We start from the raw sequence: 25,319 nt of genomic DNA on the forward strand, positions 1-25,319 counted from the left end.
TCTTCATTACTGCCCCAGGGCTTTCTCTGGTTGCAGGGGCTACTCTTCATTGCGGTGCACAGGCTTCTTATTGCGGTGGCTTCTCTTGCTGCAGAGCACGGGCTCTAGGCGCGTGGGCTTCAGTAGTTGTGGCTCGCGGCCTCTAGAGTGCAGGCTCAGTAGCTGTGGTGCATGGGCTTAGTTGCTCCTCGGCATGTGGGATCCTCCCAGACCAGGGATCGAACCCGTGTCCCCTGCATTGGCAGGCAGATTCTTAACCACTGCGCCACAAGGGAAGTCCCTGGTATGTGTTTTGTACTCACAGCACATATCAATTCAGACTAGTCACTTTTTTTTTTTTTTAGTTCCCTGACCAGTGCTCGAACCTGTGCCCCTTGCAGTGGAAGCGCAGAGTCTTAACCATTGGACCACCAGGGAAGTCCCCAGACTAGTCTCATTTCAAGTGCTCAGTGGCCACATGTGATCAGTGGCTCCCATATAGGACAGTGCGGCTCTCCAGTATAGCTATGGCAGTGAGTGACTGGTATGAGATGGAAAGCAAGACAATGGGAGAAGACGGGTTCAAGGAACCGAGAGGCCTGGCAGCTGGATCATCCACATGTATATCAAAGTCTCTAAGAATTAAAATAGGAATAGGATGGAGGGAGTGACAGCAAGCCAGCAGCTAGAATTATCAAGAAATGAGCCACGCGTGGGTAGGAGATAGCTGAAGCAAAGCGGGTGGTATAAGCTAATAACTTGAGCTCAAACCTAAGTATGTGAAAGGAGGAGGGAGGAGGATGTCTGTCAGTGGCCATGGGGGAGGCCCCCTACCCCAACTTCAGGCCCAATGGTGGGAGGGGTGTAGAAAGCCTGTGGGACATGGGGCAGTGAGCAACAGTGACCCCAGGGAGGGCAAAGTTTCTGACAGAGTAGGAGGGTTAAGGACCATTTGTAGAAGGGGGTGAGGACGCGGGAGATTTTGCTGAAGATGGACCATCAGCTCTAGAACACATGGCAAACAGCTACCAGGAGCTAAGGGTGGAGATGGGATCAGCTAAAGGGATGGCCAGAGCCACCCTAGGTCCTCTAGGAGAACCTAGAGGCTTCAGTCCCTGCGGTGAAACTGAGCAACAGGGACAAAGAGTAGGACCGGTTCTGAAAGTCTTGAGGCACGGGTAGGGTGGTGGGCCGGCTGTGAGTGTGAGAGCACGGAGAGCAGGGCTTCCTGCCAAGGTTAGGAAGGGTTCTGAGGCTCCATCTTGATTCCCATTGAGGCATGGCGGCTGGAGGAAGGTGGTCCCCCCTCTTGATACCTGCCGGTAACATGTATGGGCATATATGGAACACTGACATAACTTTATGAGAGGAGGGCAGGGAGTCAAATGGGAAGTCAGCCTTTAATATACCAAAAACAGTGTATTATAGTAATTAAAATTAATTTAAAATAGCATCTGCTATATAATATCTTGACAAAAATATTAAATCTGACTTTAATGAGGAAACAATCAGAACAAATGCAAATTGCAGGTTATTCTACACTCTGCACTTCCACTGCAGGAGAAGAGGGTTCAATCCCTGGTCAGGGCAGTAGGATCCCATATGCTGTGTGGTACGGCCAAAAAAAAAAGTTAATATCATGAAAGATGGCCCAAAAAGGTGGGAGGAGAAAGTTGTTGTAGATTAAAGGAGATTCAAGAGACACAAGAACCAAATGCAACATGTGATCTAGAATTGGATGCTCAATTTTTTTTAATGCATTTTTGACACAATTATATCAGAAACTGGGTGGCTTAAACAGAAATGTGTCATTTCAAAGTTCTGTAGGCTGGAAGTCCAAGATCAAAATGTCATCAGGGGCTTCCCTGGTGGTGCAGTGGTTGAGAGTCCGCCTGCCGATGCAGGGGACACGGGTTCGTGCCCCGGTCCGGGAAGATCCCACATGCTGCGAAGCGGCTGGGCCCGTGAGTGAGCCATGGCCGTTGAGCTTGCGCGTCCGGAGCCTGTGCTCCGCAGCTGGAGAGGCCACAACAGTGAGAGGTCCGCATACCGGAAGAAAAAAAATTTTTTTTTAAAAAGAAAATGTCATCAGGATTTGTTACTCCTGAGAGCTGTGAGAGAATCTACTCCAGGCCTCTCTCCTAGCTGCTAGTGGTTTGTTGGCAAATCTATGGCATTACTTGGCTTGTAGAAGCAGCACCCTGATCTCTGCCTTCATCATCACAGGGTGTTCTCCCTGTGTGTGTGTGGTCTTTGTGTCCAAATTTCCCCTTTTTTAAAGGACACCAGTCATATTGGACTAGGGCCCACCCTAATGACCTCATCTTAACTACTTACATCTGCAGTGACTCTAGTTCCAAATAAGGTCACATATTGAGGTATTTGGAAATAGGACTTCATTTTTTAGGGGTCGAAATTCAACCCATAACAGATTGATACAGAGTATCAATATTAAATCTCTTGAGGGCTTCCCTGGTGGTGCAGTGGTTAAGAATTAAATTTAAAAAAACATTAAATCTCTTGAGATAATAATAGTGACTTCTGGTGATTCCTATTCTTTTTTCTCTTTTCTTTTTTTTTTGGCCATGCCACGCAGCTTGCAGGATCTTAGTTCCCCGACCAGGGATTGAACCGGAGCCCTCGGTAGTGAAAGCACAGAGTCCTAACCACTGGACTTGCCAGGTCAAAAAAAAAAAAAAAAAAGTAACATGGACTGCCAGGGAATTCTTGGTGGTTCCTTATACTTTTTTTAAAAAAAATTTATTTATTTATTTATTTATTTATTTATTTATGAAGGTGAGAGGGCCCCAAAATATGGGGTGGTTAGTTTTTGTTTTAATTTATTTATTTTATTTAATACTTATTTTGGGCTATGTTGGGTCTTCGTTGCTGCACGTGGGTTGTGGTGAGCGGGGGATACTCTTCATTGCGGTGGCTTCTCTTGTTGAGGATCATGGGCTCTAGGCAGGTGGGCTTCAGTAGTTGCAGCACATGGGCTCAGTAGTTGTGGCTCATGGGCTCTAGAGCGCAGGCTCAGTAGTTACGGCGCACGGGCTTAGATGCTCCACGGCATGATGGTTCCTTATTCTTTTTTTTTTTTTTTACATCTTTGTTGGAGTATAATTGCTTTACAATGGTGTGTTAGTTTCTGCTTTATAACAAAGTGAATCAGTTATACATATACATATGTTCCGATATCTCTTCCCTCTTGCGTCTCCCTCCCTCCCTAGTTCCTTATTCTTAAGAGACACATGCAAAGTATTTAGGTGCAAAGTTCAAGTTGTCTGCAACTTACTTTCAAATGTTAGCAAAATACATGCTATGTATACACGTTTATATGGGTAAAGAAGTAAAGCAAAAGCAGCAAAATGTTAACAATGGTGAATCTAAGTGAAGAGTGTAGGGAGTTCATATTCTTTTTTTAAAAAAATATTTATTTATTTGGCTGTGCCAGGTCTTAGTTGCAGCACGTGGGGTCTTTTAGTTGCGGCACGCAGGCTCTTAGTTGCGGCATGTGGGCCCTAGTTCCCTGACCAGGGATTGAACCCGGGCCCCCTACATTAGGAGCGCAGAGTCTTAACCACTGAACCACTAGGGAAGTCCCAGCGCATTCATATTCTTTCAATCTTTCTGTAGGTTTGAAATTTGTCAACATAAAACTTTGGGAGAAAAAAATTTTTTAATGTAAAACTGTGAAAATCTTTTGGCTAAATTATTGAGGGGTGCCAGGGAAGCAGTCATTTCTCCAATTTGGTGAGGATGGTTGGAGTCCCTAGCTTGCAAGAGGCCTCAGTGTCCCTGCGCTGGGCCCTCTCTTTGGGCCTCTGCATCTCCATAGGCAAACATTTCCTGAGTGAGCTGAAGGCATTTTACACTCATTGTCTCGCCAAAGTCTCACCAGAACCTCCCATGAGATGGATTTTATGATCCCCACTTACAGATGGGGACACTGAGTCTTAGAGAGGTCAGGTAACTTGCCCATGACAGCAGAACTAGACTGGAATCAAGGCTGCACTCCTAACCAGGCCCTGGAATGTCACGGGCCCCCTCCAATCCCTATCTCTAACCAGGCCCCTCTCCCTACCTTTAGGGCCCTCCACGACCCTTAGGGCACAGCCTGCCCTGATCCCAGCACACAGCCCTTATCCTCCTGCTTCACCCAGACCAGCCTCAAGGCCTGGGTCATGCCCAGTCATGGACACCCCAGATTAGAACAAGTGAGCCCCTCCCAGACCTCCCCTCCTCCTACTCCTCAGCAGTCTCACCTGGGTGGGGCAGCAGGATGTGCTCTTCAGATCCACTTCCTCCTGTCTCCACCCTGCTCTGGACCCTAAAGGCTGCCCTCTAGACCTGCAGAAACTCAGCTCTAGGGGCCTCTGGCTGCTGCTAGGGTTTGGACAAAAGGAAGCAGGAGATGGGAGGGAGGGAGTAGAGGTGGAGGAATTAATTTCCTGGGCTGCCTTCCTGCTTGGCCACGGCCAAGTGCTTCTACTGAGCCATAGCTCCCGCAGGGTAGCACCTGCCTTTTTCTGCCCAGCTGACCTGGGGGTGATAACAGCTCCTCGCTGCTGTCGGGGCTCAGGGCGCCGCCACTCCTTGGTGGGTTCCCCTGATGCTACCCACACTTTCGTAAACCATCCCTTCGCTTTTCTGAAAAACATTAATTAATTTTTTGGCTGAGCTGGGTCTTCGTTGCTGCACACGGGCTTTCTTTAGTTGTGGCGAGCGGGGTCTACTCTTCGTCGCAGTGCGCGGGCTTCTCATTGCGGTGGCTTCTCTTGTTGTGGAGCGCGGGCTCCAGGTGTGCAGGCTTCAGTAGTCGTGGCTCGCGGGCTCTAGAGCGCAGGCTCAGTAGTTACGGCGCAGGGGCTTAGTTGCTCTGCGGCACGTGGGATCTTCCCGGATCAGGGCTCGAACCCGTGTCCCCTGCATTGGCAGGCGGATTCATAACCACTGCGCCACCAAGGAAGTTCCGTCCCTTCGCTTTTAAACTCTCCTCACTTACCCCCATGTGAACATCATCTGATTTGTGAAAATACAGGAAGACAGCCTGGTCTTTAGCTGTCTCTGATGCCCCCACTCCTCCCTCCATTTTCTAAACCCCAGGAAGGCAGATCCAGGCGGGGAGGCCAGCAGCTTACAAAGTTGTCTTTATTGGTTTCTTACTGCCTCACAGAGTGTCAGGGTCTATCCCTCCCGGGAATATGGCATTTGAGGAGATAAATACTTATTTTGCTCCCTACTCATCAGTAGGGGGAGGCTTAATAAAAATAGTAATATAATAACAATAATAATGGCTGTGATCAATAATAAAATGCCCCTATGATCCCCTAATACACAGGTGGTTGAAGCTTTGAGAAAAAGGACCCCCCGCCTTTCTGCGAAGGGCCAGAGTGTGCCTGGAAACCCGTAGGGTGCCCATCTCCCACCAAGTAGCCCTTATAAATACCCCCCCTTCCCATCCCTGGCTCGGAGTTATCTTCCTCCTGGACAGATTAGATGACAATGTCAGTTGGCTCGCGGAGCCCCTCCATCTTCCCATCCCCACCGAGTCCCCCCAGACAGAAGGCGCCTGTGCGTGTGCTCTCCCAGCTCCCTCTCCCTCCACCCCTCTCCTCTGGCCTCTCTCTTCTCCATCGCTCCTCCTTTATCCCGCTCTCCTTCTCCTCTGGATGGCTTTCACCTCCTTCCAATCACTATCCCCATCCTCTTGCACTTCCTTTCCTCTCCCTTGCCTCTCTCACCTCCTTCACCAACATCCTCTCCCTCCTTCTCTACCTCTTCCTCTGGATTACAGCCTGTCTTTCCTGCCCTGACCCTGAGCAGAGACTGGGATATGCCCCAACTCAACCTCCTTGGGGGTTAGACAGTCCACAGCCAAGACCCCAGACTGCTCCCAGGAACCTGGCCCCTCTCTGTCCCTCTTCTGGACTCCTGGAGCTTGGCCCTGAAGTGAGAGCTTTGGCAAAATCACCCCTGGACACTGGCGCAGAGGGGCCCCCAGGGCAGAACGGGGCCATCCTATTCCCCATGGCTAGCACAGGCTGGGGCTGGGAGCTGAGCGAAGGGCGGGATGAGGGCGGGGAGGCAGATCCCCACCCCCCACCCCGCCCGGCCCTGTCCTAGCAACCCAGGCCACAGCTGCCCAGCCCAGGCCCGCCCTGAGTCCGAATTCCCACACGTTCCGGACCAGCCGGAATATGGCGTTCCTCAAGCTCTTTGCTCCCTTGCATCTCTCGGTCCTGGGATTGGGGGTTTGGGCCCCGCCAGAGGGTGTCAAGGGGAGCTCTCAGATTCAGGGGCCGGGGGGAGGCTCCGGGGCCGTTCTGAGACCTGGAGTGGAAACAGAAGGAAGTCAGGGTAGAAAGAGGAAGGCAGGTGACTTCCCTGGTGGCACAGTGGTTACGACTCTGCCTGCCAATGCAGGGGACACGGGTTCGAGCCCTGGTCCAGGAAGATCCCACATGCCGCGGAGCAACTAAGCCCATGCACCACAACTACTGAGCCCGCGAGCCACAACTACTGAGCCCACGAGCCACAACTACTGAAGTCCACATGCCTAGAGCCTGTGCTCCGCAACGAGAAGCCACTGCAGTGAGAAGCCCGCGCACCACAACGAAGAGTAGCCCCCGCTTGCCACAACTAGAGAAAGCCCGCGTGCAGCAACGAGCACCCAATGCAGCCAAAAATAAATAAATAAATAAATTTTAAAAATAAAAAGAAAGAGGAAGCAGGACTCTTCCCTCACCAGGTCAGTGCCTCCCAGAGGCTTCCCCAGGACACATCCCTGGCTGCAGCAGGGCCATCGGAGGAGGTCAGATGTGAGGTGGGGTAGGGGGTATGTGAGAAGAGCCTGAGGAAATCCTACTGAACTCTGGAGCCCAAACCAAAGCCCCTTTGTTCATTTACTCCATTCTACATTCAATCAACAAATAGGCTATACTCCAGGCAGAAGACAAACTTGACCCCCACAATGAAGAAAGCCGACGAAAATCACAGCAGGATCAACAGTTAGGAGGTGGAGGGAGGAGTGCGGCAGTGACCACGTGACCAGGCAGCCAAGTGGTCTCGGGAGAAGGTGACAGTGGTGCAGAGCCTTGAAGATGGCCTGGGCGTTAATCAGGTGGACGACAGGAAAGGGCATTTCAAGAGAAGCAGAGGAGACAGCAGGGGCAAGGGCCTGCAGGTGTGAAAGTACATGGTGGTCCCACGGCTCTGAGTGGCTTGGTGTGGCTGCAGTGGGGGCGGCAGTTGGAGATGTGGCTGGAGGGGGAGGGGGAGCCTTCCCAAATCCTTAGATCTTCCTGGTCCCCAGCCAGAGCGGACTGCTCCCTCCTCTGACCTCTCACCCACAGTTCCTAGAGCAGGAAATCCCTGGCAGTCCAGCGGCTAGGACCCTGCACTCTCACTGCTGAGGGCCTGGGTTCAATCTCTGGTCAGGGAACTAAGATCCCACAAGCCATGTGGCATGGCCAAAAAAAAAAAAATCCAAGAGCTCCCCTGCTGTGGTGCTCTCCCCTTGTGCCAGGTACCTCCTACAGGTCTCATAACAATAACCTCATTTTACAGGCGAGACAAGCTCAGGGAGGCTGGGCACCTCGCCCGGGGCCACACAGCTGGGACAGTCAGAGCCAAGACAGTCAGACCTAGGCTGACCTGCCTCCAGGCCCCTGCTGGGACCCACTAAGGGGCGAGACAGGGGAGAGTCAGCATCTCTTAGCATCCAAGACAGGGATGGGCTCAGCTTGTTCTCTGGCCTCAGGTCCCAGCACGAAACAGAAATGCCTACCTTTGAATGGGGAAAGGGAAAGCCCCCACTGGCTCACCTGTATCAGGGAGGCCACGGGGCTCAGAGATCTCTGGGGGCAGGACACCGACTCGCTGGACAGAGACGTCCAAGGCTTCCTCTTCACTGCTCCAGCAAGGGGACAAAAATCCAGGGACAGGTTTGAAGGGTCCAAAGGAGATGGAAACATGGGGGAGGGACGCAGAGATAGTGGAGGCTGTGAGGCTGTCCTTACTGTGGTCCGCGTCTCCAGCGAGGCCGTCACTGCCCATGGAAGTTGGGCGCCGCGAGGCCTCAGAGAAGCTGTGGGGCCGCTGCAGGCCAGAGCTGCGGGCACCTCGGCCCTTCTCTTCCGTAGCCTGTTGGGGACAGTGTGGAAGGCTGGAACCACGTCAAACGAACTGCATACGGCCTGGACGCCCTGAGGTCCCGAGTCCCAGGTAAGCAGAGGCCAGTGATTGGCTCAGCCTCACCAGGGAGGCTTGGGATTGGCTCCAGAGGACTCACACTCACCGGCGGCAGGTCCCTGGCGCTGGGCCTTCCGTCAGCAGGGCCCACGTGCACCAGGTGGTTGAAGTTGGTGGGCGTTGAGATGAGCTTGGAGCGCACAAAAGGGTCCTTCAGCATCTCCCTACAGGGGGAAGGGGTGAAGGGAGGAAGGCGGCGAAAGTGACACCTCCCCGCCCTCTCCAGGACCGCGAGGCTCGTGCTTCGTCCCGCCCCCAAGAGTAGGCGGTCCCGCCCAGCCACCGCATCACGCATGCGCACCTGCGCTGCTGCTGCAGCTGCTCCTCCGACACGCGGAAGAAGAAGCGGCGCTTGCTCTTGGTGCGGAACAGCTGGCGCCGGCTGTTGTCGGTGAGGTTGGGGATGTCGAACTCGTCCTTATCTGCAGGAGAAGCAGAAAGCTGGGCGGTGCTCACAAGATCCCCCGGCGCCAGTCAACTGGTACTCAGGGTCACACGCCTTCCAACCACCCCCACTCTCCCTCACCTGCCAGCAGGTTCCTGAGGTAGGTCAGGCGGACCTTCTCGGTGCCAAAGAGGAACAGGGAGCCCTCTGGGTTCAGGGGTCGCACCTGAGGCAGCAGGCACAGAGGTCACGCCACACTACCCGACCGCACCCCAGTCCAGCCCCAGGGATCTGAGCAGGCCCTCACCTTCCTGAGTGGCACCGTCTGGACCCATTCTGCTCTCCTTACATCAAACACATCGATGGCGTTCTCGCTAAACACTGTCAGGTAGGGGGCTGTGTAACCTGTAGAGTGGGAAACTGTGCTGTGCAGCCCCAGGCAAGTGAGGCGCCTCTCTGAGCTTGTTTTCCCCTCCCTATCCCAGGGAACACCCTGTGTACTGTCACAGCACCGTAACTTCCACGCCCCACCAAAGGTCCTCCTTCTCCCGGTTGCCCCACCCAACCTCCATAGCAAGTTAGAGATAACAATGAGGGAGCACTCACTCTACGCTAATGTCAGGCCTACTTCTAACCATGTTGCGTATTTTTCCTCCTTTAATTCTCAAACAACTCCGGGCAGGTAGTATTACTGCCCCTAACTTAAGATGAGGGAGGGCTTCCCTGGTGGCGCAGTGGTTGAGAATCCGCCTGCCGATGCAGGGGACACGGGTTCGTGCCCCGGTCCGGGAAGATCCCACATGCCGCAGAGCGGCTGGGCCCGTGAGCCATGGCCGCTGAGCCTGTGCGTCCGGAGCCTGCGCTCCACAATGGGAGAGGCCACAACAGTGAGAGGCCCGCGTACCACAAAAAAAAAAAAAAAAAAAAAGATGAGGGAACGGAAACCCCAGAGCTAAGTCTCACTCCGTGGTGAGTGAGAGCTGGGAATTGGCCCTCAGCAGTCTGGACCCAACCCACAGACCTCACCCCAGATGGGCGATTGTTCATGAAAGGGGCGCTGTCCCTCTCTTCCAGGCTCTAGCCCATCACACCAGCTACCTGTGGACATCAGAGACTCCCCCACTGCCCTGCCCATTCATTCATTCATTCATTCCTCCAAACATTCATAGCCTCTGGGGTGCGCTTGGCTGGGCTGGGTGCTGGATGTGATGAAGAATCGCAGGCCCCCCACACACAGAAGGTGCAGAGAGCCAGGGCAGAGGTCTGAACAGAGGTGGGGCAGCAAAAAGGAGCAAAGGACCGATTGTGGGGGGAGGGAGGGAGCGTGAGAGCTGTAACGATAATGGCAGCAATCATGGGGGTTATCTCTGGAGGGGCTACCAGCCCTAGGCCCCGAGTTGCCACTGGGGCTGGACTCGGCTAAGAGTTTGACAGGTACGAAAAGGAGAGTACTTCAGGCAGGGAAAGAGCACGAGCAAAGGCATGGGAGGAGGATCCCGTGCAAGCCACCGAGGGTGTGGTCGGGCAGGAGGACACACGCTGGCCTCCAAATCCAAGCTCAGGAGTTTGGGCGGGGCCCTGTCTTCCTCCGTGTGGGCTACACCGCAGGTGTCAGGCCCCCACCCAGCCTGGCCCTCCAAAGGCCTCACCCCAACCCGTGGGCACTGCTGGCCACAGCAGCTCTTGGATGCGAGACTTGCGGCCGGCGCCGTCCACATAGACCCCGGCGGTGGTGAAGAGCAGCAGGAACTCACTGAGACTGAGCTCCACGGCGCCCAGGGCCTCACCCAGGCCCCCGCGGGATGGGGGCAGCTCCTCAGGCACCAGACCGGCTCCCAGTGCTAAGGGCGCAGCCTCGTTGAGCAGCGGGTAGAGGGTGAAGGCGCCAGCCGCGCCCACGCACAGCCTGTCACCCAGCAGCCCCAGGCTCTGCACAGGTGCTGCTGCCTGCAGCTCACGGATGCGGTGCTGCCAGGGCCCCGGGCCTGGACCCAGTTGGTAGCAGAGCACCTGGCGCTTGACTGCGACACAGAGCACAGGGGTGCGGGCCTGCAGGATGCGCCCGGCTGCCAGGGCCTGGCAGCCTCGAGACTCGGGTATCTTGGCACCTGATGCCTCCATGTTCTCCAGCTCGGCCAGGGCAAAGAGGCGCACGCTGGGGCCGCGGCCGCACAGCACGACCAGAAGGCCCGCGGTGGGGCTCACGGCCAGCCGCTGCACCCGCCGGCACTCACCCACCTGGAAGATGTCTGTGGGGTTGGCGAGGGAGAGTGTCACCGGCAGGTCGGTGAGGAGCGGGTCGGTTTGGAGCAGCCCGGTGCCCAGCCTCCCCTGTCCCCTGGGGCTGACGCGCACCCACGCCCGCCCTGGCCCAGCCTGGTAGGTACCGTTGCTGTGCAGGTGGATCACAAACAGCCCCTCCTCAGTGCCCAGAGCAAGCCGTTTCTGGTCTGGTGGAGGGAGGGAGGGAGAGGGTCAGGGGTCCAAAGGCCCATCCAGAGGCAGGAGACTGGGCAGTTTGCCTGCCCTTGCTAAGCTTCGGTTTCTCCTGAGGACACTGTCCCTGCATCACTGGACCCTTCTGCCCCAGGGTCTGCACCGGCTCTAATAGGGAAGGGCCACGGGGACGGGAGTCAGGCTGAGAGGCCCCCCGCCCCAAGCTGTGGGATTTGGGGTAAGTCATGTCACCTCTCGGAGCCTTGGTTTCCCCTTATGTAAAACGGGGCTAATAGTGGGAACCTTTCTCACACAGCTGCTGTGAGGCTGTGAAGAGATGAAGCAGTGCAGGGCGAGTGTTAAGCTCACAGCAATCCCTGCTCGATAAATGCCCTTGTCCCCCGGCTCCAGACTGACACAGGGGACCTGGAGGACGCGGGCAGTGGCTCCTGTAGCTCCCATCCTGAGGGATTGCAGGGAGAGGTCCCAGCCCGCTGGGCCTGGCTGCTGTGGGAGGCCAGGGAGCCTCCTCTCCTGTTCCCCAGCTGTCCGATACGGAGGCCCCACGGTGCACCAGGCTCCTGGCTGGACACAGCAGCCCCACAGGAAACAGTGTGAGGCTCCCCCATGGTCACCTGGCTACTGGTAAGTCAGAAGTGGCAGCCTCCTTTATCTCCTCCTAAAGCCTCTGCTCTTTTCGCTCACTTGAGATTCTTTTAGAAAAAGCAGAAAGGAGGGTGCAGAGAAACGGAGTGGCGGAAGCCAAGCTCCCAACCCTCAGCCCAGGTCCCTCACCACACAGCCGTGCCCAGAGGAGTGGCGAGGAGGACACATGTGCAGGAGAATCCACAGCTCAGGGCTGCAGGGACTGGGCAGTGACAGCGGCCCTAGTGACCGTGGCAGGCCGGGACTCCTCCCCCGAGCCTGCCTGGGCGGCGCCCCCTCTGCGTGAGCCTCACCGATGATGGCGGCGCAGAGTGCGTGGGGCAGCAGCGGCAGCCCGTTGTCGTAGGCCTCCTTGAGCGTGTACACCGGCCGGGGCCTGGGCCGCGCGTCCAGCAGCAGCTGCTGCAGCTCGCCCAGCACCTGCAGCCAGCGCTCGCGCTCGCCCTCGCTCTCCGCCAACAGCAGCACGGTGCACGTGGCAGGCGGCACCGTCAGCTGGGAGGCCGTCACCTGCGGACGGGGACCCAGGCTGGGGGGGAGAGGGCCAAGAGCCAGCCGTCCTTCCTCCCGTCCCTCTCTCCATTGGCTGATGCTTATTAGCACCGGCGTCGGCTCGCCCAAGGCAGTGCTAGGTGCTGTCTTGCAGCAGGTGATAAGCCAGGTGGGGTGGTCAGACAAGGACGGGGACGACTCCAGAGCCCTGGCACCAGTGCCATCGGAGGGGAAGGATGGGGCATCGTGGGACCACAGGGTGGGGCCCCCTCGCCCAGGCTAAGCAATGAAAGACGACTTCCCAGAGGAAGAGACATTTCTGCCGGAGCCTGGGGGATGAGCGGAGTAACCTGGAGTGCTTGAGGTGGGGGAGGGGCAGGGCGCTGGGAGGGTCAGAGATGTGGGGCCTCAAGGCTACGGTTAGGAGCACACTGAGGGCGATGGGGAGCCGCAGAAGGGTCCTAAATGCGGCAGGACACAACCAGCTTCATATATGGAAAACTGCACCGCAGGATGAAGTGTAGCTACACGGACCAGAGCGGAAGCCACTGTAGCCGTCCATGTGGAGGCGAGGGGGGCGGGAGGAAGGGGGCAACCATGGAGATGGAAAAAAGTGGCTGGAGTGGGGACAACACAGAGGCAGACAGAGGTCTGGTCCATCACCCCCGCCCCCCACCCCCCCCCCGCCCCTAACTCACCCTAAAGATGCGGGGCAGGTCCCTGGATTGGGCGTGGATAACATCCGAGGCCAGGACAGGGGTGGCCGAGAACTGGGGGTCCCTGGGAGGTTCATGGAGCAGGTCAGAGGTCACACGGCCCCGGCTGCCCCCTTGACCCACACATCCCCTGCCCCAAACTACCGCCTGGCACCCACCTCAGATCCAGTGCCTGCAGGAGGGCCCCGCTGGCTGGGCTGAGCCTCGGGTCTGGGGCATCGAACAGCAGCAGGCGCGAGTCACTGAGGGCAGCAAACACTCGCTGCCAGCCCCGCCGGACACCCGAGGGCCGTGGCACCTGGGGTGAGAGCAGGCGTGGGAAGGCCTGCCGGGGCCCAGCCACTGACGCCTGTCTTCCCCCTCCCCCAGTGCTGGCTCACCGACAAGAAGCCCTCGTAGGCGGTGCCCGTGCCCGTTTCAGGGTGCACTCCCAGGGCCGTGTGGAGGAGGTCAGGGGGCACGGGGCAGGGTGGGGCCTGTGGGGCACAAGTCGAGTGACAGAAGTAGCCGCAAGCTGTGGGGAAAGCGGGAGCCGACGGGTGGTGTGAGGTGGGGTGTGGACAGCCCGGACCCGGGACTCTGGGCACTCCCAGCCCCAGCTCCCCCCAGACCATGGTGACCCCTGAGCTGGCACCGATTCCCCATAAAGTGAGAAAAGAAAAAGAAAACGGAGCAGTGGGAAATGCTGACCGGGAGGCGCCAGTGGCCTGGGCTGAAACTGCCTGGGTGTGGCAGGCTCAGGTGGGAGGCTGGTGTGCAGGGGGGTGAAGTGGGTGAGGGTCTCACCGTCACAGCCCAGGCCCTGGCGGCCCAGGCCCAGCATCAGCGAGGTGCAGCAGAGACACTTGGTGGGGGATGGGAAGCTCCGGGGGCGCAGCGGGTGTGTGCCAGGCTGGGGAGGGGGACACGCCCATTACCCACGCCTGATCGCAGCCTCCGAGGGCCTCGCACTGCCCCGCGCCCCCGCCACCACCCCGGCCACCCTGAGGTTCGCGCAAGACCAGGGAATGAGCCAGGTGGCAGTGTGAACTCTGAGCCCCAGAGAGCCTGTGGTCGTACTCAAAACTCATTGCCGCCACCGCCAGCCCCACTGCAGTCTGCCAGCCAGGACGCACGTGGGGGGAACCCAAGCGGGTCCTTGGAAACCTGGCAGAATGGCTTGGTGCCCCGGCTCCACCCCGCCGGGCACTGACCTTTGCAGGAGGGCCTTCTGCAGGGGGTGTGGTAGCAGCAGGCGTTCTGGGGAACACAGCCTGCAGGGGAGGGCAAGCAAACAGGTGAGCCATGCACAGGCAGAGGGTGGGGGTGGGGCCCAGCCCCCCCCACCACTGCAGGTCTCCTGTCGGTTCTCACCCCCAGGCGCAGGCTGCGGCGGCCCTCTGGCCTCAGCTCAGGCTCCGGCCCAGGCTTCAGGGCCTCTCCTGAGACGCCAGGGTCCTTGGTGGCATCCTTCTGGGGAATGGGATGGGGGCAGAGTCAAGGTCCCTGTGTCCTCCCCTGGGACTCTGCCCCAGCCAGCCCCGCACCCGTTCTTACCTCTGAGCTCCGGAAGGACAGGAAGGGAATCAGGGAGTTTGAGGGCTTGGTGTCTGCAAACAGAGGGCACGGGTCACTGGGACCAGGGACTCCACCCTAACACTTGTCACTGAGGAAACCAGGGGCCAGGGCGGGAACCTCAGTTTCCACCTCAGTAAAATGGGGAAATGACCACAGGCCGGGAAGGGTTGGGGGGCTGGCATACAGCAGGTGCTCAGTAAGTGCTAGCTAACAGATAAGTGGGTTAGGCAGCAGAGTCTGGAACAAACTCGTCTCCACAGCCCAGCCAGGCTGTCGTGGGACTCCCTTGGTGACCTGGAGCAGAGGACTTGCTCTAGGGCAAGTCACGCAGACGGCCACTCACCCCCCGGCCCATGGGCCCGCAGCTCCTCCCGGAGGGTAGCCAGCTCCTGCTGCAGGCCCTGGTTCTGCCTCTCGACCTCCTGCAGACGGCTGGGGAGAACCAGGCAAGAGCTCGCCACAGGCCTCCGCGTGGGTTCTGAGCCCCTCACAGTGCCTGCCCGTGGTCTCACCTCTCAGCCCGCAGCTGGGCCTCCTGCACCTGCGCCAGCCGCTCCTGCAGGCCCTGCTTGGCCCGTATCTCGGCCTCCAGTGCTGACTGCAGCTCCAGCCTGGCCGACGCCTCCATCTTCTGCAGCCGCCGTGCCTTCCACTGGTGATCCTGGTGGCCAGGGGGAATCAACGGAAGACGCCCCGAGGGCCTGGCTACCCCAGAGGCCCTCTCCCACCACGCCACCTGGCCAGGCTCAAAGCCCCAGCTCTGCCCCTGACCCGGTGTGAGTTTGGGTAAGTCCCTGATCTTCTGTGAGCTAGTGTCCCTACCCGTGGAGTGCGGTTCCTGGCACCCCTCCCCCTGGGTGTCCCCGGGGCTCACCAGCGGCCGGGCAGGGAAAGTCTGGGTGCCCACGTTCCGCAAGGACTCCAGCTCCTCGGCCATCTTGGTGGCCAGCGCCTGCAGGTAGCCTCTTGACACCTTCTCATCGTTCACCCTGATTGGGAAGGGGGCTCAGGGTCAGGGACTGCGCCCTCAGCCCTGCCCGGGCCCAGCCCCCGCCCATAGCCCCGGGGCGCCCACCAGCTGAGGATGTCGGCAATCTGGGCCTCCCAGTTGCTCTCCGTCTCCCGCTGCTCGCCCTCCAGTCTCTGCTTGCTCTGCTGCTCCCGCTCCAGCTCCTCCACCAGCTGGGGGCCAGGTGGGAAGGAGGGCTCAGCCCCCAGGGGCCGCAGCACCCCGGTGGCCCACTCGTGTCCACCCTCGCTCACCCACTGTGGCTGGCCCGCAGCCCTAGCAGCGCTGCCCACCCGCCTCGCCGGCCCCCCGCCTCTGTCCCACCACCTGCCCGTCTCTCCGGGCCTCTGCCTGCCCTGCTCACCCGCTGCTGCTCCCGGCTCAGCTGCTGGTTCTCCTCCTGCAGCCGGCACAGAGCCTCCTCCTTCCCACTCGGCCTGCGGGGGCGTGGGGGAGGGCGACTCCGTGATTCCCAGCTCGGGCCCTCGCCCTGTCCCCTGCCCCGGCTGCCCAGCTCACCCATGGCCGCAGGCCTGCTCCAGCTGCACCTCCTGCCTCAGCTGTGCTTCCTGAGGCCTGCTGCCCTCAGGCAGTCCTGCGCCGTTGGTCTCAGAGGCAGTGTGGATGGTCTGCAGGACATGGAGAGGGGTCAGGGCAGGGGCCCAAGAAGCCATGGCCCACCCTACCCCTGGGGCCTGGCCCTGAGGACCCTGAGTGGGGTCAGGCCGAGAGAAGTGCCACTTGGCAGGGGGTAAGGCCCCACCACCTTGATCTGGGGAGGCTCCTTCTCCAGGCTTCGTTCCTGCTGTCTCTGGAGCTGTGTCACCTCCTGGCTCAGGGTGGCCACCTGTGCCTGCAGCTGGGATGGGGTGCAGAGGCAGCCAGTGCTGACCTTGTCCACCCCAACTGTGTTTTTTTTTTTTTTTTTTGGCCGCTCCTCGCGGCATGTGGGCTCTTAGTTCCCCGACCAGGGACCGAACCCGCACCCCCTGCAGTGGAAGCACAGAGTCTTAACCACTGGACCGCCAGGGAAGTCCCTGTCCACCCCAACTCTTGGCCTTGCTCCAGACTCTCAGGCTCTGCCGGCTGCAGCAAGAGTGGAGGCATCGGACCCTTGCCCACCCTACCTGTTGCCTCGCTCAGGCCTCGGCCAGCCACAGAGGGAGTGCAAAGGCACTTGGTGTTCCCGGCACTCCGAACCGAGCTCCCCAGCCTTCCTCCAGCCACCCCAGAGATCCTGGGGGCAGGGCCCTGTTGCTGTCCCCGCTCACCCCCATCACTCACCTCCCTCTGGGCTTCCCAGGCTTCCTCCAGCTGGGAGTTCAGGGCCTGGGTCTCGCTGGCCATGGCCACCTCTCTCTCCTGGGCCTCCTGCAGTTTCTGGAGCAGCTCCTCCTGCCACCCCTGGGCCCTGCACAGCTCCTGCTCCTGCGCCCGCAGCCCTGCCCGAGCCTCGACCAGCTCCTGGGGTCCAGGTGGGGGTGGGGAGGGCACGGCCTGGAGTCAGGGCACGGACCTCCTTAGCATCGAACTCCGGGCCACTCAGCCACATCCCCAAGCCCTACCTGGAGGAGCTGGTCTCTCTCCTGCCGCACGTCACTGTCCTGGCCTGGGCTACCAGCCGGGCGCCCATCCACCTTGCTGTCCCTCAGCGTCTCTGCCAGGAATTGTCACTGAGACCCGCACATACTGAGAGCCCAGCCTCAGCCAGGAACTCTATGTGCAGTATCTCACGGAACCCTCAACCCAGCTTGGCCCATTTCCTACATGCAGACTCAAGAGAGTTTAAGATACTTCCCTAAGATCACACAGCACGTACAGAGCAGGGGCAGGACTGGAACCCAGGTTGGACTCAGGTGTGCTGGGAAAATAGCTCGGCCCCCAAGGTGAGGGTAGAGGGGAAAGAGACGGGGTGCTGGGGGGTACCTGACAGCCTGTCCTGCAGGGTCTGCACTTCCTTCCGTAGCTGCTCCAGCTCCCGATGGTCTGAAGGGGTCTGCAGAGCCTCTGCAGTGGGGGGCACCCGCAGGTGAGGAGCTTGTCCTGCAGCGGCAGCCCCTGGGTCAGCCCCACCCTGCCCAGCCCAGCCGGCTCCCCCGTACCTTGGAGCTTCCGGCTCAGCTCCACCTTCTCCTGCTCCAAACAGCGGAGCTTCCGCTCCAGGGCAGCCAACTGCTCAGAACTGCTCTCAGGGCCCAGGCTAGGGAGAGCAGGGCAGCAAGAGTTGGCAGAGAACCACCCCCCAGCCTCCTCCATTTTTCTGCATCCAAACATTCATTCACTTAAGAAACATCCACTATGCATCAGCTCTGTACCCAAGTCTGGGCTCTGTGCTGGGAAGAAAAACATCAAGACCAGACCCTTTCCTTAGGAGGCCCCAGGCTGTTAGTGTGGGCAGCAGCCCAGAGCAGTGGTTCCAGGGTCCCCGGGCCCTGGTTCAAGCCCCAGTCCTGGCCCTTACAAGCTGTGTGACCTTGAACATATCAGAATGTCAGTTTTCTCACAGGAAAACGCAGGTGATGCTAGGGGCTCTTCCAAGGGCCACCAAGAGGATTCAGTGATAAGGGCCCAGGGGACCCCACGCCCAGCACATAGTGAATGCTCGACGAGTAAGGGTCAGACGCATCCGCATCTGCTTACACTTTGCAACTCCCACTCCTTCAGGACCCCGCTGCAGTCTCAGACCAGCCCCACCAATGGAACTGGGCTGAGAGCATCCTGCCCATTTTATAGGGGTACAAAGTGAGGCTCGGGGAGCGGTACTAGGCCTCTGGCTCCGAGTCCAGTACTTGCCCAGCCAGCCGTGGAGGGTCCTGTGAGGGCCAAATCCTGGGTCAGGACCCATAGGAGGCATAGCCCCACCAGGACCTTGAGGGCATGGGGGGTTGTCCGGCTGAGGGCTCAGAGCACACTTCCCGAGCACCTGTCTCATGTGGATACCAGGTGGGCCATTCGGTTACTTTCCCAGGGTCCTGATGGGCTACGATCCTGGTGTTCTTCAGGCCAGCAGACCCCAGCTTCCCATCAGGTGTGTAAGAACTAGACTCACCTGCCTGAGGTATAGGTGAAACCCACGAATGGCAGGTGGTGGCCTAAGAAGGTCCCGTGGGAGGGTGGCGGCAGGGTCCCCTGCAGAAGAAGGAGAGGTACAGCTCTGTATCTGTAACAGGTACAGCTCCAGGCGGAGGCTCGAGACTCAGGAGACACCCTGGGACTGAGTGCTGACCTCCTCCTGCTTGGGTGGGAACCTAGAGGGATAACACAGCCCCCCCCAAGACTACAACTCCCATAAGTCTTTGAGGTTCCAGCCTCCCAGGTGCTGCTGGGAGTTTTCTTTCTTACATGATTTCTGATTAACAGGATGACACTTGTGGTCAAAGGACCTTCATTTGGCACAACCCACCTCAGTGCAGGTGAACCAGCCCAGGTGAACCATAACTCCCATGAATCTCTGGGTTCTGAAGGCCTCATCCCCAGCCCAGCAACTGCTTTGGGAAACTTCGCGGTACAGGGGAGGGTCCCACAGCCACTGAGATTCAAGGCAGTTTCCCCACTGCTGTGGGTCCCTCCACTCACTGGATGGTTGAGGGTGTCGTCGTCCACGTCGAAGTTGGAGGTGTCCATGGGCCCGCGAAGCTCGGGGATGTAGGGGGCAGTGCTAGTCGCCAGCCGCTCCCAGTCCACGCCTTCGAAGAAGGGGTGGTTCCGGAAGTCGTCCAGCCCTCCGAGGCCCAGACGCTCCTCCTGGCGGCACAGCAGCTGGCGGATCAGGTCTTGGGCACTGGCTGGCACATCGGGTGCATCTGGGGGGAACTGCAGGTGGTCCTGCAGGCCCAGGGGAGGGGTGCAGGTGAGTGTCCAGAATCCCACCCTTGCCTCCGGGCATCTCCAACCTCACAGACTCAGGAGTCCCGCTGCCTTCCCAGAACCCCAGGGCCTGGTGGCCAGACCTCATGGTTCATGATCTTGCCGTAGGTTTCCACCAGGGATTCAGCGTAGAAGGGCGTCTCCCCAAAGAGCAGCTCATAGGCACAGACCCCCAGGGACCACCAGTCACACTGTGGGCCGTAGTGGCCCCTGCCCTCCTCCATGGCCTGCAGGATCTCAGGGGAGATGTAGTCGGGCGTCCCCACTGCCACCGACGAATCTACCTGTGGGTGGTGGTGTTGATGACACCATGATCAGGGCCTCAGGCTCGGCTGCTCACCACGGCCTCGGGTCTGAGCCTAGCACCCCAACTCCCTAGGGCTTGGCTGGCCCGGTGCCCACCCCTGGGCCCCAGGCCTAGCCCCTCCTTCCCCTGGGAGTCTGATGCCACCTTCACTAGGCCTGGTGCCTCCCGTTCCCCTGGGAGTTCTCCTAGCCAGGCTCTCCTCTGTCCCCATCTAGGGCGGGGTCCCTTACCATGCCACTGTTGTTAAGCCGTAGGCAGGAGCCAAAGTCGGCCAAGCGGATGTGCCCGTTCATGTCCAGCAGGATATTGTCCGGCTTGACGTCCCTGGGGGAGGACAGGGAGAGTGAGGGGCTTGATCTGTGCATGTGGATGTGCATTTAGGCACACGCCTGGGTGTGCGAGTGTGTGTATGCTCGCACATGTTCCTGCATCCACATGTGAGCGGTGTGCCCACGTGTGGGAGGGGGGAAGGATGGTGGCCAGGCCTCCTGGCTCCCAAGAAGGAAGGTGGTTAAGTTGGGGAGAGGGACCCATAAGGACGACCCTTGGAGGCAGCTGAGTGTACCGTGAGGGACACAGGAGTCACACTCCCCCAGTGCAACCCACGGCTCGGCCACCCACTGGCTGAGTCACCGTGAGCCAGGTGCTTACCTGTGCTAAGCCCTGACCACCTCATCTGGAAAATGGAATGATAGCAGCTCCCATCACACAAGGTTTTGGGCGTGAGAATTCCAAGGTTCTGTGCCTACGAAGCCCCCAGCACAGGGCTTGGCACTTATGTGGTCAGCTGCCCCCAGAGCTGTCAACAGGGACTGAAAGTGCAGCAGGGGCTTTGGGGACCCGACCTGTGGACGTAGCCCAGCTGATGCAACGAGTGGATGGCCAGCACCATCTCGGCCAGGTAGAACTGGGCCAGCTCGGGCGGGAGACGGTCCTCAAAGCGGCTCAGCAGAGTGAGGAGGTCCCCTCCAGCGTAGTAGTCCATCACCAGGTACTAGAAGGTGGTGAGCAGGGGGCAAGAATCAGACGGCCGGTGGGGGCACCTGCCCCAGGGACCCATCTCCCACCCGCCTCACAGGGGTCCCACAGGGCTCTGGGAAGGCAAGGCTGTGTCTCCCAGCAGCTCTGGGACAGCCAGCTCCCAGCCAAAGCTCAGACAGGAGGCTCTAGGCCTGAGCTGGTGGGGAGTGGAAGCCTTTTCGTCCCAGTAAGAGGGTCTCTCTCTTCCTGGATCAGTGCTTCTGGCCCCCAAAAGCCTCTCCTTTGTCCCCAGGTAACCTCCCTCCAGCTTTGCTGAGCAGCCTCACCAGGTACTCCTCATCTTGGAAGGCGTAATGCAGAGCGGTCACCCAGCGGCTGTCCCCCTTCACCAGAACGTCCCGCTCCTCCCGGAAACAGGCCGTCTGCAACAGTTTTGGGGCACAGGGGATAAGGGAGGGGGGTGGGATCGGAGCCCACGAACCCCCACCTTGCCAGCTCAGGGGATGGAGGAAGATTCAGTAAGTCTAGGAATGTGGATCAAGGTCACCTGTGTGAGCCTGAGCCCGTGCTTTATGGCTCAGGGCCTCAGCGTTATCATAAAGAAAATGGGGGGATTTCTCTGGTGGCACAGTGGCTAAGAATCCACCTGCCTATGCAGGGCACACGGGTTCGAGCCCCGGTCCGGGAAGATCCCACATGCCGTGGAGCGACTAAGCCCATGCTCCACAACTATTGAGCCTGCGCTCTGGAGCCCACGAGCCACAACTACTGAAGCCCGCGGGCCTAGGGCCCGTGCTCCGCAACAAGAGAAGTCACCGCAACAAGAGAAGTCACCGCAACGAGAAGCCCGCACACCACAACGAAGAGTAGCCCCCGCTCGCCGCAACTAGAGAAAGCCCGTGCGCAGCATCGAAGACCCAACGGGGCCAAAAAAAAAAAGGAAGAAAATGGGAACAACTCTGCTTGTTCTAAGAAAGGCTTATTGTGTGGAAGGGATAAGAGGAATATGCGCTACTGGGGGTGGATCCTCTTCCTGTTCGGCAGCCATGCCCAGCCGCTTCCCCTGCAGGTCCCAGAGGCCTGCAGCCACCCAAAGCTCCCCCAGACGCAACACTGACCTCGGCCCTCTTCAGCATCTCCCACTTGTGCAGCATTTTCATGGCAAAAACCTGGCCACTGTCCCTCTGCCTCACCACAGCGACCTGAGGCCACAGGGAGCACTGCGATGAGTCCAGCCTGGGTGCAGACGCCCTCCTACCCCGACCCCAGGGCCCTCTGCTCACCTCCCCGAAGGCCCCTCGGCCGATCACCTTCAAGATCTCAAAGTCATCTCTCTGCAGCTGCAGCTCTTTCACCTTCGCTATGAAGGGGCTGACTGAGGGCACACAGAGTGAGGCTCAGAGAGCCTGCAGGGAGGCTCGCTCTCACCTGCAGCTCCCACAAGGCCAGGGCAGGGATGACCTCCCCAGGGATGGCCTCCGGCCAAGGGGTTGACAGGAGCTGCAGCCCCTTCAGCCACGATCAGGAAGCGTGGAAGGTGGGGTCCTGGCTTGGCTGACTACCTGGCCCCCCGGAATCCATGGTTCCCTGGACCCCTGTCCCCAGATTCCAGGTGGCCTCTATCCCAGGGGCTGATGGGATTTGTAGTTCTCCCCAGCCTGGGGGCTGACCATGGCTGGCCAGGTCACCCTGGAATGATGGGGATACCATTCCCACCCCCAGCTCACAGTTCTTGGCCCTTTATCAGGACCAGGCCAGGGCCTGTCTTGGGAAACTGGACCGGCAACATTCCTTGTCCCCAGAGAGGCTTCTCTGCCACTGAGGAGCTGTGGGTCCCTCTGTAGGCACAGAGGTACCTGGCTGGAGTGAGGCCTGGGGCGGCCCCGGAGGACAGGTAGGGCATGGTTCTACGGGGCTCTGGGCGGCAGGCTCTGTGCTCCCCGTCTGGGGCCTCCTCAGGCCGGAGGCACAGTGAGGTCTGCCCAGGTTCTCACAAGACTCAAAAACGGGGCCAAAACACCCTTCCCTGGCGCCCGACGCTGGCACCTGAGGGTGTGAGTGTTCAGGGTCTCCTCCAGGCCTGACCAGCCCTACGACCTTGAGCCCTGCCTCGCTCTCTGGACCTGCAATCTGGTCACGAACCTCCTCCTTAGTCCCTGACACTCCCAGGAGGGACATGTCCAGCCACTCCCCGGCCCTTCCAGGCCTGCAGGAGCCCCAGGCCTGTGGGAGGGAATTGGGGCCTGGAAACTTAGAGGGGTGAGGGGGCGCAGCAGGGGTTGGGGGCAGCTACAGTCCGGCTCCTTGCCTCAGTTTCCCCCTGCCAGCAGGTAAACTCCCTGCCAGCTGGGCAGGTCTGTGGTTGGGACAGAGAGCTGCTCCACTGGTTTATCAGGCAGAACACCCCCAGCATGGGTGGTGTGGAAACCTCGTTACAGAAATTAATTGTCTTTTTCCCGGGTCCATGTGTACAGCTGGGGAAGAGCAGCTGCAGGTCTGCAAGGGGGAACCCGAGGTGAGGGTGGCCACCCGTCAGCCAGGCAGGGGCCAAAGCCTGGGGCCCACAGCCAGGAGGACCCAGGTCCCCAGGACAGGCTGCCCGGTCCCCTTGCCTTGCCGCAGGCAGGGATGGGGGCTCTGGGCAGGTGCAGGGACAAGCTGGGGCAGGAGCAGGGTGAGTCACCGCTCTGTGAGTTACCCCGGGAGATGTCAACAGACAGGCCCCCACGCCGGGGTCCGGGGCAGAGGTGCCAGAGGCAGGCAGGGAGGAGCACACGTGTGTGCGGGCATCACAGGGGGTGATGACAACATAGTCAGACACACACACATAAGGTGCACGAGTACCGGGGAGACAGGTGGGCAGCAGAGGCAGGGGTCCTCTGACTGCCCTCACCCTAGAGGAAAGGGCTGGCACTGGGCCCAACTCACTGGCATGTCTCACAGGCCCCTAACCATGCCAGGTTGGGCCTCGTGCCTGCCCAGAACTCAGGAGTGCCAGGAATGCTAGTCGCCCACTGGGCAAACACTCGCCTCACCCTGCCCTCCAAGCCAGGCCCGCATGTCCTTCCCCTATGGCCTGGCCGGGCATGACCAGGGAGCCCTGGGGGTGGCACCAGTGCCCACACTGGATTCAGGGCCATCCCAGGCCAGCCACTCCCAGTGACTCAGATGAGTCAATGCCAGGAAGGGGTGCAGACCCACCTCCAGCCAGCCCCCTTTCCCAGCCCTGGGAGCAGCCCTCAGGAGGCCTGGCCAGCCGCTTGCGCACAAAGGGTCTGAGGTTGGTTCCTGTGTCCAGTCTTGGGTGGTCTGGTGTGCAGGGAAATGGAAGTGTGGGGGGTGGTGGGCGGGGGACGCCTGCAAGTGTGGATCTGAGCGGAAGCAGACAAGTGTGTATCAGATCCAGCGTGGGTGCGGGGGTCGGCAGGGTTCCCTGGGTCTCTCCAAGAGACCTCACTGCACGTGAGTGTCTCAGTGTGTCTGTGGAATGTGGGAGCCAGAGAAAGCATGTGTGTCAGTGGGTCACATGCACAGGGGTCTCTGTGTGAAAGGCTGTGCTCTCACAGGTCATGAGGTGACTCTGCGTGGAGCATGTACTGTGTACATGCGTCTGGGGTCTACACTTGGGCCAAGTTTCTGTGTATCTGAGTGAGATGTGTGTGGTGCACACGTGCCAGGTTCTGGGAGTGGGAACATGTGTGTGTGTGAATCTGAATAAAGGTAAAGTGTGCAGGTGACTGCGAGGGCCGGGGTCCGGCGGCACGTATCAGGGCCAGTGCGGGTCGTCTGGGAGCTGGGGAAACCTGTGGGAGTGCGGCTCCCCGCGAGAGGGTCTGTGGGCGTGGAGCACGGAGGGAGAGGCTCCTGGCGCGGTGTCCCTCGGGCCACCCCGCCACGGTCCCTCCCGGGCCACTCACCCCAGCTCAGGAACTGCGCCACGTTGCGCTCCCGCCGCAGGGGGGCGCTGCTGAGCTCTTGGTGCAGCCCCAGCAGCAGATCCAGGAGCCCGTCGAGCCCCGGGCCGCCTCCGGCCTCGCCCCGCGCCAGCCGCTCCAGCGCGCGCAACCGCCGTTCCATGGCTGCGGCCGAAGCCCTGAGCCCGGGCTAGAGTCAAGCCACCCGCATGCCCGCCCGTCGGTCCGTCCGTCTGTCGGTCCGCGCGTCCTCCCCCCACCCTCCCGCCCTCCCCGCTGTCACCTTCCTCCCGAGCCGCCTGCGCGCCCTCACCTGGGCGCCGCGCCCCACCCTCCGCCCCGCCCCCCGACGGACGGGCAGGTGTGCGCCGGCCAATGGGAGACGCGACTGGAGGTGAAGGTGGGAGGGCGGAGGCGCGCGGGGGCGGGTCCAACTCCCGGCCAGGAAGTGGGGGGGCGGGCCCCGAAGAGTAACTCCTGCGCGGGGCGGAGCAAGGAAGGCGGGGTGGGGAGGGGGTGGAGTGGGGATGGGGGGTGGGGTGGGGAGGGGGTGGAGTGGGGATGGGGAGAGGGAGTGGGGTAGGGGAGGGGGAGGAGAGGGGGGAGGGGTATCCCATCGCGGTCCGGACGGCCGCACTTATCCTCTCGCGGCCCCAGGCCCAGGCCCACCATGGCCCTCGCCGGCCCCTATCCTAGGTGGGGGATGCCCAGGGCACTGCAGCTTCCTTCGCCCCCTGGAGCAGGGGCAGCCTCTCCC

At 59.9% G+C, this 25,319-nt stretch overlaps 1 protein-coding gene across 4 annotated transcripts; it reads right to left on the bottom strand.

Annotated features, from left to right (window-relative positions):
• Positions 1-5,107: 5,107 nt before the first annotated feature.
• CDC42BPG (CDC42 binding protein kinase gamma) lies at positions 5,108-24,858 on the bottom strand. Of its 4 annotated transcripts, none has more exons than XM_059069205.2 (37): positions 24,566-24,858; positions 21,932-22,023; positions 21,767-21,850; positions 20,975-21,070; positions 20,513-20,661; positions 19,898-19,991; positions 19,444-19,644; positions 19,070-19,318; positions 18,543-18,622; positions 17,596-17,693; positions 17,420-17,500; positions 17,059-17,150; positions 16,778-16,957; positions 16,260-16,352; positions 16,013-16,122; positions 15,858-15,930; positions 15,560-15,666; positions 15,359-15,473; positions 14,997-15,145; positions 14,828-14,916; positions 14,464-14,516; positions 14,281-14,379; positions 14,121-14,180; positions 13,714-13,819; positions 13,308-13,441; positions 13,086-13,225; positions 12,910-12,991; positions 12,013-12,229; positions 11,005-11,067; positions 10,267-10,866; positions 8,925-9,022; positions 8,759-8,843; positions 8,534-8,654; positions 8,279-8,396; positions 8,001-8,124; positions 7,806-7,891; positions 5,108-6,312 (listed from the first exon to the last, which is right to left on the bottom strand). In XM_059069205.2, the coding sequence occupies exons 1-37, from the start codon at positions 24,723-24,725 to the stop codon at positions 6,256-6,258; spliced, it is 4,635 nt and encodes a 1,544-aa protein (XP_058925188.1). In that variant the 5' UTR covers positions 24,726-24,858; the 3' UTR covers positions 5,108-6,255. The 4 variants fall into 4 exon arrangements, with proteins under 4 accessions (XP_058925188.1, XP_066895511.1, XP_066895509.1 ...); XM_067039410.1 differs by having other exon boundaries at positions 16,778-16,990; positions 24,566-24,725; XM_067039408.1 differs by lacking the exon at positions 14,121-14,180 and having other exon boundaries at positions 24,566-24,725.
• Positions 24,859-25,319: the final 461 nt, after the last annotated feature.

This window comes from Kogia breviceps, chromosome 7, assembly GCF_026419965.1.
Source record: "Kogia breviceps isolate mKogBre1 chromosome 7, mKogBre1 haplotype 1, whole genome shotgun sequence".
Taxonomy (NCBI): domain Eukaryota; kingdom Metazoa; phylum Chordata; class Mammalia; order Artiodactyla; family Physeteridae; genus Kogia; species Kogia breviceps.

What these genes read in the sequence shown, in the direction of transcription:
- CDC42BPG (XM_067039410.1), bottom strand. Translation starts at nt 24,725, where the DNA reads ATGGAACGGCGGTTGCGCGCGCTGGAGCGGCTGGCGCGGGGCGAGGCC. An exon ending in ACGACACCCTCAACCATCCA is followed by an intron (nt 18,623 to 19,069) that starts GTGAGTGGAGGG and finishes CTTCTTCTGCAG; the next exon opens with GGGACCCTGCCGCCACCCTC. An exon ending in ACTCTGCGCCGCCATCATCG is followed by an intron (nt 11,068 to 12,012) that starts GTGAGGCTCACG and finishes TCCCTCCACCAG; the next exon opens with ACCAGAAACGGCTTGCTCTG.